The sequence below is a fragment of the Pygoscelis adeliae genome, unplaced genomic scaffold, assembly GCF_000699105.1.
Source record: "Pygoscelis adeliae isolate BGI_AS28 unplaced genomic scaffold, ASM69910v1 Scaffold157, whole genome shotgun sequence".
Classification (NCBI taxonomy): Eukaryota; Metazoa; Chordata; class Aves; order Sphenisciformes; family Spheniscidae; genus Pygoscelis; species Pygoscelis adeliae.
In genome coordinates, this window is record NW_008825107.1 from 924137 (window position 1) to 939570 (window position 15434).

Sequence of the window (15434 nt, forward strand, 5' to 3'; positions counted from 1 at the left end):
TGTGTAAGTAGCTGATTTTTGTTTGGTGGTGGGGGAATGGGAGGAAGTAGTTGTGTTCCTCACTTCCCCCCCTGCTGATGTTTTTGCCTACAAAGAGAATTTATTATTCCTGTTCAGTTCTAAGGACAAATGGATGTGTATCTAGCCTATAACAGCTCTTTATTGTTTCTTTTGAAGGCCAGAAACCGTCCTTTTTAACAGTGCATATTGATGATCATCTTTGGAATGTTAGTATTTACTAACTAATTACCTACCATGGGTAGGGAATCTTAAAACCGGGAATGAAATAACAGATGTAGTGTGGAGGGAAATAACGGGTGTGGAATTTACTGATCGTAATGGACTTCTGTGATTCACTGTAGCAGCAAGACTTATCTTAAGTTTCATTTTCCTGAGATAGTTGGAGTGGAGGTGTGTGCTGGTGTCCCATTATAATCTGCAAAGAAAGAAATTGATTCCGGTTTCACTGCTAAGCTGCTGATGTAATACCAATATAGTGCCTGGAGAAACACTTGTGACTGTAATTACGAAACAGATCATTACCTAACTGCTTATTTAAATAACAACCTTTTGGAACTAGATGCACGGCTTGGACCTATAATAGCTATTGTGAAAATAAGTGTGTCTCATGCAGCTTCTGTCTTTCTACTTTTTTTTCTTCACAAATGTTTTGATAGCTCTAGTAGTATTACCCGTACATTATCATACCCTAACTTGTGTTAATGATTATGTGTGCATGTTACATTTTTCTTCCAGCATCTGTCTTTGAGCTTTTTAAGTTGTTGGTATTTTATGTAATGTAATTTATGATCATTTGTCCAACAGCTTCCACTAACAGTAGAAAACACTTTAAAATATTATTTTAAAGGGTAGAAGTTACCTCTTGCACTAACTCCAGTGAAACTTCTCGAGAATATCATGGGTTCATCTTGCAGGATTCCCATATAAATTTAACAGAAAAGTGAAGAACTTGGTGAATGGGTTTATATCAGAGCTGCTGAAACGGGTTAGCCCTGCTTATGCTCATGGGAAAATGTGTAGCCATCTGACAGCCAGTTGAAGAAAATGAAGGTGTTGTTTAAGTAAGGATGCTCATGCTATGCCTTTACTGCTTGCTTCATTTCTCTTTGCATGGAGACTTTTCTACTTCTACCACTAGGAGAAAACAGCAAAGTGTTTTACAAGAGCAACCTTTTTATTGTTGTGTCTTTGTGCATGTTTGAAATCTGCTTGTCAAGTGTCTTATTTTAGTTTTGGTACATACAGAGCATGATGATATGCAACTGCCATTAATTCACCTTTTTTAGCTCAAGCAGCAGGAGATGGGTGCAGTGGGTCGAACTGCTTCAACCCTCCTGATAAACCATGTGTCTGTCACTGTAAGGCTGCATTATAGGGCTTCTGCTTGCTTAGTTTGCTCTTTCAGAATAACTTCTAACTTCTTACTTAGCTTAAAAAAGCCAAAGACTCAACAGCTGGACCATCCAGCTCAAAGGATCCCTCTGAGGAGTGTACCTGCTTGGACCTGCTGGGGGAAGTAACTCATCAGGGCAGTGTGGTAAAGAACATGTGGCAGCACCAGGCTGCACATGCCGGAACAGGGGACACGAGGCAGGGAAGAGCCTCCTCTCCTAAGAACCAGCTTCTGTCCTTACCCTCTTCCACAAAACTCCTCATGAGGTTTTTGGAGTTGCTCTCTAATTGCATCCTTTGCGTACTGGCAGTCTAGCTTCAAGATCACAAGCTGACAGGGAGAAGGACATCAGCTGGTCTCTAAGGGATACAACACAAGCAGGCAGAAAGATTCAAGCACTACAAGATGCCACATAGGATTAGCTATTCTCCAAAGTTTCTTAAACGAGATAGCCAGATTATTAGACACCACCAATTTTAGTCTAAGGGGGGTGTGTGTGTCTGTTTGTTGTGTGTATATTGAGGCTGTTAACATGCTCGTGCTGTGGGGCAGATTTATGAAAATAAGTTGATTTAGTATGTGTGAGGTATTCTGATCTGGCAGTGATGAGCAGGACAGAAGAACCCATGAGGAAATGCATCGCTGTGTGTGCAGACCAGGCTTTTGGTCCGGGTTGCAGTAACCAAGGTGTAGCATCACGGTTGGAGGGATGAAGTCACAAAATACTGAGCAGCTGCTCATGAAGCAAGGGCTGTGTCCAGCCTGTCTGCTGAGCGAGGCAGGAGGCCCTTTGGGGGCCTATAGGAAGTGAGCATGCAATTTAAGACTGTACTATAATGCATGTGCAGAGCCAGGCCAAATTCAAGCTCTTCAAGCAATTACAAGATAGGCGTTCCCGAACTTGTGAGTTTGCTTCTCTTAAGGTTCTTTTCCTGTAGGCTTTTGCTGTGCAGGGTGCTTGATTGTCACGTGCTATAAGCAAACAGTCATGAACCGGTGACTTGGCTGTTACTGAAAATACTGGAATCCTTTAATTTTTGGCATTAAGGAGACTGCCAGGCCTTAATGCTGAATTCAAGTCATGTGTGGTGGTTACAGCTGGCTGTAACTGTAAGACTGTGCAGATGCTTTCACTTAGTAGAATAGGAAGGTCCTTTCTTCTAGATATTTTTTGTTTGTAGTAAAAGGTTTAGGTGTACTGCTTTCTCTTTTCCAGGCCTAAGCCTAAACAAAGAAAACCTGTCAAAGTATTTATACAGGACATAGTAGCAACATACCACTGTCCTTTCACTCAGTGAACATGTGTAATGTTCTGGTGTAATATTTCTAATGTGTCATTCCTCTGAAGATTTTAATTGGTTTGGTTTCGTTTTTTTTAATTTTAGATGAGCTTAAACATCTCAATGTTTTCATAGGATAAGTAAGTTCTGGTAGTGAGATTCACAATGAGGAAGTTTTTGCCTGCTGTAAACCATGAATAATCCTTCTCACGTATCTAAGATTTGGGCCTAATGCTGGAGCTCCCAGAGCCCACAGCTATCTTCCTTGTATTTCCATAGATAATTTGTGCTATGGTAATCAGAAAAAATATCACTGTATTTGGACTGGCAAAAATAATCACAGAAATTCTTTCAGATTTCATGTACAATATATTTCAGATGACATTGCATGGAGCCCATGCTAGCCTTTTTTCTAATAGGACAGAAATACAGTAGGACTCAACTCCGGAATAATTCCACAGGTAGTATCTACTCTGCTTGAAATTAATATATTGTGTACATTCGAGTTGATCTGCAGTGGAATTGAAGGTAGACTCTACATGATTCTGAAGACTGAGAATGAGGGGAAAATACTGCTCGAAAAATCTGATCCAGAGGGCAGATAACATTGTTGAAGAAAAGCAGCATATGTTGCAAAGATTTCTGTGTGTAAATGTCAGTGTTACTACCCCTATCTTCACTTTGTACAGTGCAACATGGACTCAGTATCTGTGAAAAACATCAAGGAAGTGAATACTTCATAGTAAAGGATATTCACAAAGCAGTGTCTTCTAGGAAGATTTTCTTGAGCGTTGCAGGGGTGTCTTTGGGATAGAAATCTGAATTGTTGTGGTGTTGTGGTTTTTGGGTTTTTGTCTGGGTGTTTGGGTTTTTTTTGGGGGGAGGGGGTGGAGTTGGAGTTCCAACTAAGTTAAGTACACAAATGGAATATATAAATTTTGTAGTGTCTTTTGGTTACTTCTGGAAAAAACCCCAAAATGAAATTCATTTGGATGTTATTTACACTGTTACATCCATTCTGCCCTCCTCTCTGCCCCATCTCTTACATTGAGGTTGAATACATGATTCTACTGGGGAATAGGCAGGAGGGACCATGACTGTGTTGAGAAAGTGAGGACTACTTTAATTGTTCTCTGCATTTGTCATCCCTCTGGGTTAAAACTGCCCCAGTGGAGGTAAATGGATCGCATCTTGGAGAAGCCTGTCCCAGTAGGCTCCCGTTACACTGGGAAAATAGTGTGTAACATTTATTTGGACTTTTGTGACTATAAGAAAATTGTCAGATCTAGAACTACAACTGTGTGGCTGAACCAGTGCAAACTCCTGTTCTAGGTGTGCGCTTAGGCCGAATAAAGCAATAGGATTTAAAAGAAAAATTGGCTGCCCTAGCAAAAGTCTACAGCAGTGGTGGATTCAATGACAACATGCATTTTGGGTGTTGGATTTAGAGTTCTCAGCATTTTGTGAATCATAAAAAGAAATTTAAAATATTATCTTTAAAAGGTTTTATGAAGAAGAAGATACAGACTTTTTTCCTGCTGCTTAGGCAGTGAAGTTTTGGCTCTTTGAGCTCAGATGCGGTATTCTGTTAGTTTACATGTTATTACAGTGAGAGAAGAGTTCCCAAACTGAAGAGTTTGGGAAAAGGTGTGAGTTTCCAGAGGAAACACCTCCAGAAGCTCTGCTGTTTCATTTTTAACTGCGTGAATCATGCTGATTTGAAGTCTGTTACCTGGGTTATTTCTTAGGGATAATACACTAAAAGATGACATCCAGTTCCATCTCCTTTTTCTTCAAATGTGAAAAACCAATGAAGATTTTCGGCATGGGCTGACAGTTGCTGGCTTGTACATTAGCTTATCTTTTTTGATGACCTGTTGTTTCATAAATTGATTTTTTTGCATTGTACCAAAACGTTTGTTAGCATCCATTCCTAATTTTTCTTGCATGTTAGTACAATGCTGTTTTAGGAACCCATTCCGGAAAGGTATTTTGTTCTTGGGTTAAAGAGAGAATATTTTTCTTTTGTTAATGCTTCTTACTAGTGGTTAATTATCTTCAGTTTTAAAAGTGTAGTCCTTGTTGAAGCTGGTGTTACTTTCCTGGCTTTAGCACCCAACTACTGTCTTTCCTCACAACTTAATCTCTGGGTTTGAGTTCTTCACTAATGGGTATTTTCTCTCCATTACTCTAATCACAGCATCTTTGGAATCATCACTTCTCCTTTTAATAATTGACCCTTCATGGTAACCTCTCTTTTTGATAATTTAAATAATTAAGTTCTTTAAGTTTCTTTCTGTGAGGCATTTTCTACCCTTCAATAACTTTTATAGCTGTTACTGACCTTCGTTTTTCCAACCGCCTTTAAGCGATGAGAGGTAGACATTACAATTCTGTGGAGTATTTTATTGTTGGTCTCCTTAACTTCGTGTATGAGTAGATAACACTGCTGTAAATGCTGTGGAATGTGCACCAAAGAATCATAAAAATCATCTAATAAAAAGTACCAAAGCATTTTGCGGTGTTTGAAGCCTGGTCAGTTGTGCTTTGTGCTGAAGAGTATCGGATGTTTTCCTGTTTCAAGTTGTTGACTTTAAATCTTCCAGGCACGTACTAATCAATGCCTAGCATATAAAATTAGCTGATGCTCGTAACTGCGGTATGGTACTTACTGTGAGAGAAGGTGCTATATATTTAAAGGCTTTGATGGAATAATGCCTCAATCTGGTGTACTTAGTAAGTTCGTTTTCCTTTCTGAACAGGGTACAAGGGAGCTTCCAGAAGTCAGTCAAGATGAATATGGTGAAGAGGATCATGGGCCGGCCGCGGCAGGAGGAGTGTAGCCCCCAGGATAACGCACTGGGCTTGATGCATCTGCGTCGCCTCTTCACAGAGCTCTGTCATCCTCCACGGCACATGACCCAGAAAGAACAAGAAGAAAAACTTTACATGATGTTGCCAGTGTTTAACAGGGTAAGCTAGAGAATCTGCAAGAGGCGTTTTCTTTATTTGAATTGACTGCTCATATTTTGTATGCCCAAGACCTTTGGTTCTAGCACAACAGAAGCTTTTCTTCTGTTGGCACCCTTTCAATTTTCCCCTTCTCCTTGCATAGTGTTGTGTTAGTGGATAAACATGCCGTTGCAGATTTCCTTCTATTATTGCTTTTTCTGAAGTGCAATCCACAGTTGCATGTAGACTGTCACAGAGCTTTTCCGCATGTCACAGAGCTTTTCCGCAGAGCTTGCTGTTATTACAGAGCCTGATTTCCAACCTAAACTTACTTGTAGCAAGTTTATACCCCCTTGTTTGTGTGACAGCACTGTCCTTGAGTCTAAATAACTCTTCTCCCTTCTTCGCATTTATTATACTGATGCATATTTAGAGATAACAATCATAATATCTCCTGTCAGACTTGGTTTTGCTAGGCTACACGAGCTGAGCAATTTTAATCTCCTCTTGTGATAAATTCTCTATATTCTCATCACCCTTGTAGCCCTTTTCCTATGTATTGGACAAGGGGGATTTTGAACAAGCAATCTGTAGAGAAGGTGTAATAGCCACTTGTACAGTGCCATTCATATTTCACTACTCCCTTGTGCTCAGGCACTGAGATTTTGTTTGGAGGCAGGACTGTGACGACTATCACTGAAATTAATAGGAGCTAAATCCTGACGTCTTATGTCACTCAGATAGTCTGCCACTTCATTGTGAATAACAACTTTGATGGTAGTTTTAGGGTCTTGAAAGAGCAGTAGGTACAGATCTAGCTTTCCTTTTTTTTCCTGCTGTCACCTGAACCCTTGCTCCTGAAGCTCTTCTTGGGTGGTGGATTTGTGCTTGTATATGCTACTGTGGAGAACTGGTATCATCCAAAAATTAAAATGCAAAAACTTGATAGGAAAATCAACTCAGCTTTCTCTTTTTTTAGATTGATGTTTTGTTGAAAGTATGGCTTATTGATGGTGTTAGACATTGAACTGCGTACATGCTGTGTAGAAAAATTAATCCTAGTCAAGGCATAGTATTAATAGGATTTTCAGCCTACGAGGTAGCATGCTTTAGTGGATAGATCCCCTAAATGTCATTCTGTTGCCCTAGGTCTTATTCCTAGTTCTACTGGTAACTTGTGTGAATTTGGGAGAGGTAAGCTCAGTTCATCTGCTGCTGCTTTAATTTATCTGCTTGGATTGTATGCCCTTTAGTTATGGACTTTCTTAATTTGTTTTTACAAATTAGCACAATGGAATCTTAATCTTGGCTTGAGCCCGTGAAGGTTATTTTGATGCGGTTATGCTTAGAAATCTCCCTCTGGTGGTTATAGGTGTCTGATGCTTCTGAAAAGGGGAAGGTACCCACTATAGCTGCTTCAGCACTTAGTTGTAATCTGCAGGTGGAGAAGTTTTTTCCTGGCCCTTGTGGGTAGTTACTTGCAGTAGCATAGTATCTATGGAAATCGCAATTGGTGATATAACTGGGTTTAAGAAAAACTAGTGCAGCAATGCATATCCTATTTCTGTACAGCAGTCTTTTCTTAGACTTTGATTAGACTTCAGGATGAAAAAGAACAGTTAAGTTTTAATTTCTCTGTTGTTTCTCCCTTCTCTGTTTTCCCCCTTTCCTTCTTACTACACTTTTTTTCTCCTTTACACTGCTTGCTGGCTTTGTCCTAATTTTCAGTCCCTCCACTTGACCCTGTTGAAACCTAGTTGTAGTTGCCTCATGTCTTTACACCATTTGTTCTCTCTCACTGTCCTTCATCCAGCTCGTGTGTTGAGGTATTCTGAAAAATGAATCAGTAGCCCCAAGTTTTCTTCTTACTCTGTAAAAATCAGCTCTTACCTAACTAGTCTCAGGTACCATTTAGATTTCTTGAGAAGATGAATGATTTCTGCTATTTCCATCTGTATGAATACATCTTGGCTACTCTTTTCTCCTAGATCACAGTTTTTCCCTTGTGTCCTGGTTTTGGCTGAGGTAGAGTTAATTTTCTTCCTAGTAGCTGGTATAGTGCTGTGTTTTGGATTTAGGATGAGAATAATGTGATAACGCACTGATATTTTAGTTGTTGCTAAGCAGTGTTTATGCTAAGTCAAGGACTTTTCAGCTTCCCATACTCTGCCAGTGAGGAGGTGCACAAGAATCTGGGAGGGAGCATAGCCAGGACAGCTGACCCAAATTGGCCAAAGGGATATTCCATACCATATGACGTCATGCTCAGTATATAAGCTGGGGGGAGTTGGCTGGGGGGCAGTGATCGCTGCTCAGGGACTGACTGGGCGTTGGTTGGCGGGCAGTGAGCGGTTGCATCACCTTTTGGGGTTTTTTGTTTGTTTGTTTTCCCCCTTCCTGGTTTTGTTCCTTTCTCTCTCTCTCTCATTGTTTTACTTTCCATTACAATTTGTTGTTGTTGCTGTTATTTTTTTTATTATTTCAAAGCATTAAACTGTTCTTATCTCAACCCATGAGTTTTCTTATTTTTGCTCTTCTGATTTTCTCCCCCATCCCACTCGGGGGGGGTGGCTGAGCAAGTGGCTGTGTGGTGCTTAGTTGCCAACTGGGGTTAAACCACGACACCTTGTTTATTATAGGTTTTTCCTTCCCCAGGTTTCTTATGTCTCTCTTCTATTCTTTACAGAATCCATCTAATTTTGTGGATGGGGTCTTTTCCCCTCTCTAAATCCTAGAGACTCTTTTGTTCACTTCTTTACTGAGGTGAACATGATGCTGAAGACAGGCATTCTTCTGTGCTTGCCAAATGTTTTGCTTTTGGATCCTAGCTGTGGTTTTGTCTCTTCCTCTTCCCTCTTGTTTCCTTGTTTAAACATCACTATCCTCAAACTCTGGCTATTTTTAATCTGTGACCTTCTTGGCGTTGTCCTTTTTGCCACAAATACAAGCTGTTGCTAGATGTCACTTCAGTTTCCAACCTCTGTAAAATCTGAATTGTAGTCTGGCATGTTGAGGGAAGCATGTATTGTTTGTGCTCTTTCACTTCCCTTCTTGCAGTCCTTGATAACTATTATCAGTCGTCAACGAACTGTTAGCATAGCACAAACAGAACTGATTTCTCTTGGTTAGTCAGGTCTTACCTGTCCCTATTACAGGGGGATTTTTTCCCTTGCATTTCATAGAAATGCATTCTTGTCTTCCTGCATTCAAGAAGCTGAGCAGTTGTGTTGTCATCTATTTATTTCTACTTCCACAGTTTACCTTTTTAGGTTCCTGGTTAATGGCATCTTCTTCTTTTGAGGCTTACATAATAGAGTCTGCTGTGACTTCCTTGGCTTATCTAGTTCTGTGTCTTCTGAGGCGTCAGCTGTCTGTGGTACAGCTTGTTTTGGAACAATCCTACTAGCTTAGTAACTGCGAGTCAGAGTAAGACAAACTCTGAAATTAGAACAGGAGAAATACTTCATTTTCCGAAGAGTTTTATGTGAGATTTTCCATTTTAGTTCACTCTGAATACTGAGATGACTTTCCCCTGAGACCTACTTTTGCTGACAGGAAACACTAAAACATTACTAGAAGTTCCTTTTTAAAAATTTTCTTGTTTCTCAAACATAGTCCTTAGCTGCAAATGTTTTACACTATCAGTTAATAACTTGATTCAAATTTAGACTCTGAGTCCCTCAGTTACTTTGCATAGTTATCTGTATTCTGTTGAACGGGTTTAAGTGAGATTGAGTATTTTTTGTGTTACTGCCTTAAGCGAAGTCCATGATGGTGTACCATAGAAGCATTATCTGTTACAAGATTGGGATGTCTGTGTTAGGAGGAGAAAACCCCAAATAAATTGTCGAGCTCAGATCAAGACTTCCATACCACACCTTGATGTGTACTTCAGAATGTCTCCTGTACAGAGCACTGAGCTGTTGGAAGTGGGAGCTGCGTGTGTTTGGCTGGAAGCAGGGAGTGTGTGTGTGTGTATGTGAAATCCAGGAAATAGTTCTGGAAGAAGCGTGATTTTTACTGAGTGCAGAGATCTAGAGCGAGGAAGATAAGTCTGCTTCCCGTAGGTATCCAAGTGGCCAGCAACAGGCAGCCAGTTCAATAACCAGTGTATCCAGGAGCTCTTTTGAGATGTTCTTGCTTAACCATGTATGAGTTTTGGGGTTTTTTCCTCTCTTTTTACCTCTTAAGAAGTACCTGAAGTTTTGTGTGAAATGCAGTTCCATCTTCTTCCTGATATTTTGAGGATTATTAATCAGTAAATCCAGAGGAGCTAAAGCATTCTTAACTTTGGTTTATAGATACAGCATGTCTTGAACATGCTGTAGTTTAAACCATCTTGCTAGTTCTGGTAACGAATGGGTTTACAGACCATTTCTGTTTCCTCATTGTTCAGGGAGGCTTATGAAATGATGAATCACATAGTAATGAAAAGCTAAGTCAGTGCATAATTAACAAAAGATTGGCCCTCTGGAAGAGTACTCAAAAGGCTCCTTTCAGAGTTCAATGCGTTCATAGAAGCATTGCTCTACCAGTGTGGTAGTAACGCTTTTGCAGTATATGAAAAAAGTGGATGGAATGATGAAGAGGCTGGTTTTGAATAAGTGGTACATTGTTTACATTTTCTTGAAAGAGCCTTGCTTTTCTTTATTAAAAAGATTATTTACTGGTAAAATGTTTCATATCCTATTCCTGGTTTTTACTACCATCTTTAGTCAAAGACTATATCAATATCCAGTGCAGGTGCTTCTTCTACATAGTGCAAACTTGGTTATGGGACAACTAATTAAAAACCGGTTCACCTCAGTCAACCTTTTACTGTAACTTTGAGCTCTCTGCATTTCCTGGGATCTGCTGACAATTCTAGGCAAGCTCAGGACAGGTAACAGGGCTATTAGTTTTTCCTCTTTCCTTGGTCTGAGTGAAAGAGCTTTAAACAGTTAATGATGGCAAGATGCTCTACTAGTGTGCGTTCTAGTCTAGATATTCTTGCTTAGTTATAACACGCAAGCTTCAAGGCCCTCTTTCCTTCTTATAGCCTTGTGGAAGTTAGAGGCTCTCGGATGACCTGGGAGCTGACGCAGACAACTGCAAAAGGAGGTCTTGTGAAAGGTTTAAGGAAATTTGGATTGTCTATACTGGGAATGTTGCGTACTCTGTAATCCAAATGAGGGGTGTTTTTCTTGGTCTGCCGAAACAGTTGTCTGCCTGTAATGTCTGGGCTCCTGTTTGCTTTCTTTATTGATAACGGTGGTAGAAATTTTCTTTATGAGAAATGCTTAGGTTTTTGGTGAAAAATACTTTTATTGTGAGGAAACTGAGCATTGTATTTCTGGCTCTGTTTCATCCTGACTTTGCAATGCGAGTAGGCAGGAAAAATATTTTTGGCTGTTCTGTAATGTGCCAAAGCAACTGATACTAAGGGGAGTAAGAAGTCAAACTTAGACAAAGGTTATGCTGTCTTTTGCCTTTTAAGTTTTCTTCAGTAACTTTGGGGTTCCAAGGTAAGTTGGAACCACAATTATCTTGTGTCCCTGTTGGCTGTAATATGGCAGTTTTCACTGGATGTCCCTAGACTTAAGAGTGACCTCAGTCAAGTATGTCAGCAGCTCAGCTGCAATAGTGTAACTGGGTCACCCAGGGAAAGGAGACGAGGGTGAAGCAGCTGTTGAGTCCAAATCAATTGTACTGCTGTAGATAGCATCCTCTTCCTGAGAGGCAAATATAACACGTTGAACTAAAGTTTTATTAGAAACATACTGTAATCTATTACACTTCCTGGCTCATTGGTGACACTCCTGCAGGTTACGTAAATAGCCATGTTGGAGAAAAATGTAAATGAGCAGAGTATTGAGACTGTTCAGGTGTTCAGTAGGCTGTTCTGTTTTTTCAGCACTGACACTGTGATGTTACCAGAATTCAGATTGCATGCTTTGTTTGATAATGAATATCGTGGATTTACCGTGACTGTTTTAGACCAAGGATTATGTCAGAAGTACGGATGGAGACTCCTTTTTGTGTGCAGTCTTGAATGAAAAGTAAATTAGTTCAACAAATAGCTAATCCATTTTGAGATAATGTTGTGTTCCCTAGCTTAGTGCAATACCACAGAGTTTACGCATTTCTCCCTGTTAAATGTGATTCAATAAATGATTTAATAACGAAATTAATGCTTAATCATAAAGAATAAGTTACTAGAATTAAGTGACAATTTATTAGAAAAATTCCCTAGTAACTACTGCTGTTATGTTCAGGAGGATCTCAAGAGAGGAGAGTAAGGCCTTGGGATGCCAGCAGCATGGGAGGCTTCCTGGTATCGTCAGTTTATCGAGGGAAGACTTAATGGGGCAGTTCTGCTTCCTAGTCCCTTCTAGAAGATTTTACACACATTGTTCTGTACATGCAGTTCACCCCTGTGGGATGTTTAGGTCCAGCAGATAGTAAAGGAGTTGCTCTTAAAAACAGGACTCCTGTTGGAGAATTTGCTCTGGTATCTAGTCTTTACCCCATTAAGTGCAATCTCAGTCTTTTGGGGCTCCGTGGGGTTTTCATCTCACAAGGAAACTTGTGATTCCCTTTTTCCCCCTTCATTCATCAGATCTTAACTCTCTGAATCATGTCTTAATTCCAACTATGAATGTATCTTACACCATGCGCTGTGAAAACCAGTACAGTGATGAATACTGCAGCAGGAAAACAAAAATTTGCAATCTCCATAGTAATAGTCCTTCTTCGCAAAGGAAGTTTGCAAAGTTGGAAGTAGTTTGTAGTGATCCTTGTAAACCGAATGACTTTTTGATGCATCCATTTTTCTCTTGTTTTAGGTGTTTGGAAATGCTCCTCCAAGTACAATGACAGAAAAATTTTCTGACCTCCTGCAGTTTACTACTCAAGTGTCACGACTGATGGTGACTGAAATTCGACGGAGAGCATCAAATAAGTCCACAGGTATTGCATGGGGCACAAGTCTGAGCTTTGAGAGATGTGTATCATGAATTTCAAATCGGTCACAATACTATGAGCTGCCACCCACAGCAGCTGTGCAGGCTCAGAAATTGAAGTCTTCGCAGCAAAAATGCGTTCTCTTCCATTTCTTTGGGCTGAGAGAGAGGGGAGGAGGAGGTTGGAGTTTTCCTTCCTGGGTTACGGAGAAAGCTGAGTTCCACAAACTTGATAACACATCAAAGAGAGAAGTGAGCTAAGTTGCATCACCTGCTAGTAGAAGGAGACCAAGAACATGCATGTGGACAGCTGTTGTATCTTGCCTGAGGTGCCTGTTGGTGGTGTCTTTTGTCCCTCGGATATGTTAACATTCTAAAAACACGCATTTTTAAATTAGCTGTTGGCCTGGAAGCTAGTAAGATGTGAAAGTACAGTGAGTCCCACATTAGGACCAGCACCACCAGCCCTACAGAAATGTTAGTGGACCCCTCTTTTGCTCTGTTTATTAAATGTCAGGGTGAGATTTGGTTCTGTTGAAACCTGAATGTGTCAGAACCTGACTATGTATTGGGAGTTGCATAACTGAGGACAGTGCGCCGAGAAGGCATATTTCATTAGCTTTCCTCTTTGATTTCCTCTTCTGAAGAGGAGTGCTTCCGAGAAGTATCAAGCTTTTAACTACTAGATAACTTTAGGATCTGTGCTGGCTTCTCAGTTTGGATTTGGTGGTAAATAAGAAAATAGCAGGCTGGAAAAGGCTGTGCAAATTATTACGCATGAAGTCAGGAGTCACAAACTGTGCCAATTACAATTTCTTTCCATTTTAGGTAGAGTGACTAACAGTGAAACATTCCAGATGGCTAAACAGATATCATAGACAAAACCTGTTCTCTATGGGTAAACAGGCGCAAAATGTCTTTTCTTTGGGTATTTAGGGGAAATGAATGTCCAACAGACGTGCTGGCAGAATGGTGACGGTTGACCTTTTTTCTGGGTAGCATCTGTTATGCCTGCTAGTTAGTTGGATTCTGCTAAGAATGGCCATTTTTGTGTGTTTATTACTTAAGCCATACCTTTCCTTCTTGCTCCAAGATAATCCAGTTGTCATCCTTGAAAACTCACAAGTCAGAGGTAGATTTTGTTGGTGGTGGTTTTGGTTTTTTTTCTTGTTTTCTACCCCACTTGGAAACTTAACCACAGTGACTTAAAAGACAGTTTGGTACTCTTCTAAGCTTTAATGTAACGAGTACCAATGTTTTTATTAAAACGGAAAGCAGTCATTTTTCCTCTGTTATCAAGATTGCTGTTACTTCAGTCAGTAAACCCTTTTCGGACCTTGTGTAAGAAGGCCTGAGAGGTCCGTGTTCTGCAATTGCGTTGTGACTTTTGGCAGGACCAGGGAGTTGCAGTTTGCTCTCCAGAAATGACCAATTAACAAGCTGTTAAAACTCATAGTTTGCAGACTTCTGTGTTAAACTGTTTAGAGCTAGATACACATTTCTGAATTGATACTGAAAAAATAATAGAAATTCTTGGCTTTTTAGAATGCGCTTTATGGTAAAGACATAGTATTGTGTCTATGGATTGTGAAGGCTCTTGCTTTTTTTCTTTTTTAAACTTCCATTCTTTTTGTGTACCAAACAAAAAGATACAGCATATCTTAATAGCTATTAACAGGTAATTATACCTCCTAGCATGTTTTTAAAAGTGAAAAACTTCAGTAACAACTATATGCAGGAAATGTCTTTGGTAATATTCAAGTGCAAATTCCTGATGGTGTGAAGTGCTCCTAAGTCAACAAAATTGCTGAGCTTGTTTTAGAGACAAGCTTTCCATACAAATGTTATCAAAAGTCAACTTTAGGTAGTTAATGAAAGGGAAGAAATTCTACAAGAACTTGCTTTCTATCTATAAAGAGATAAATGCATTGGCAGTATTTTACAGTTGGGAATGTGGTATGATTAAATCTTACCTGTTGGTGTGTTGGGGTTTTTTTTGTTTGTTTGTTTTGGTTGGGTTTTTTTTTTTTTCCCCCCCTCTATCTCATAATGGAGCACAGGACAATTTTTTTCATCAGGCCTTTGAATATTTATGCTAACAGCTATGTGAGTAATGCCTGCCATCGTGGAGGCATATCTCAGTTATTCTTGGCAGACTGTAGTAGTTTTCTTAGAACAGTGTTTCGTGATTCAGTAGTAACTGTGCCAGCACCCTATCTTAAGTAGTCTCTGAACATTGCCATTGTAGTTACATGTTCAACTACAATTTCAATTGTCTTGTCTCTCTCGTATGGATGTAATCTTGGAGAAAGAAAAATGAAGCAGTTAAAATTGAGTTACGGTATCATGTATGTTTAAGTCTTTGCTGTACAACAGTGATAATTTGCAGGTGACAGCAGTAACCATATCTATGTGGATATGGTAGATATATGGTAGATACCCCTTGCCCTGGGGTATCTAGTCTGTTTTAGAAGATGGTGGGGTCATGGTTGAGATTATAGCTCTATATAAGAAGTGTTGAAACTTCTCATGGAAGTGGAGAGGCTAAGGAGTATCTGGGAGTGTGAGAGGGAGATAGACTGGTGGAGCCGCACCCTACCATCCCTGAGGCAAAGGCAGCAGACGGAGGCTCCACAGGAAGCAGAGGATCCCCTGCCTTCTTGCCACCAGGTAGAAAGAGGGGACCTAAGCGATGGGGGGGAATGGAAACAGGTCCCTGCTCGGGGTGCCAGGCGAACCCCCGCCCAGCCTCCCTCACCTTCCCGGTTACCCTTACAGAACAGATATGGGGCCCTGGAACTTGAGGGCCAGGCAAATGAGGATGTAGATGAAGGTCCATCCAGGAGG

General features: G+C 40.2%; 1 protein-coding gene across 1 annotated transcript in view; it reads left to right on the top strand.

Annotated features, from left to right (window-relative positions):
* The window catches only part of WDFY3 (WD repeat and FYVE domain containing 3), a 157532-nt gene that overhangs the window by 14127 nt on the left and 127971 nt on the right, over window positions 1-15434 (top strand). Inside the window, exons 2-3 of the mRNA XM_009327491.1 lie at window positions 5457-5667; window positions 12471-12594. Of these exons, the coding sequence (XP_009325766.1) occupies window positions 5488-5667; window positions 12471-12594 (304 nt within the window). The 5' untranslated portion in view covers window positions 5457-5487. The remainder of the gene's footprint in view (window positions 1-5456; window positions 5668-12470; window positions 12595-15434) is intronic.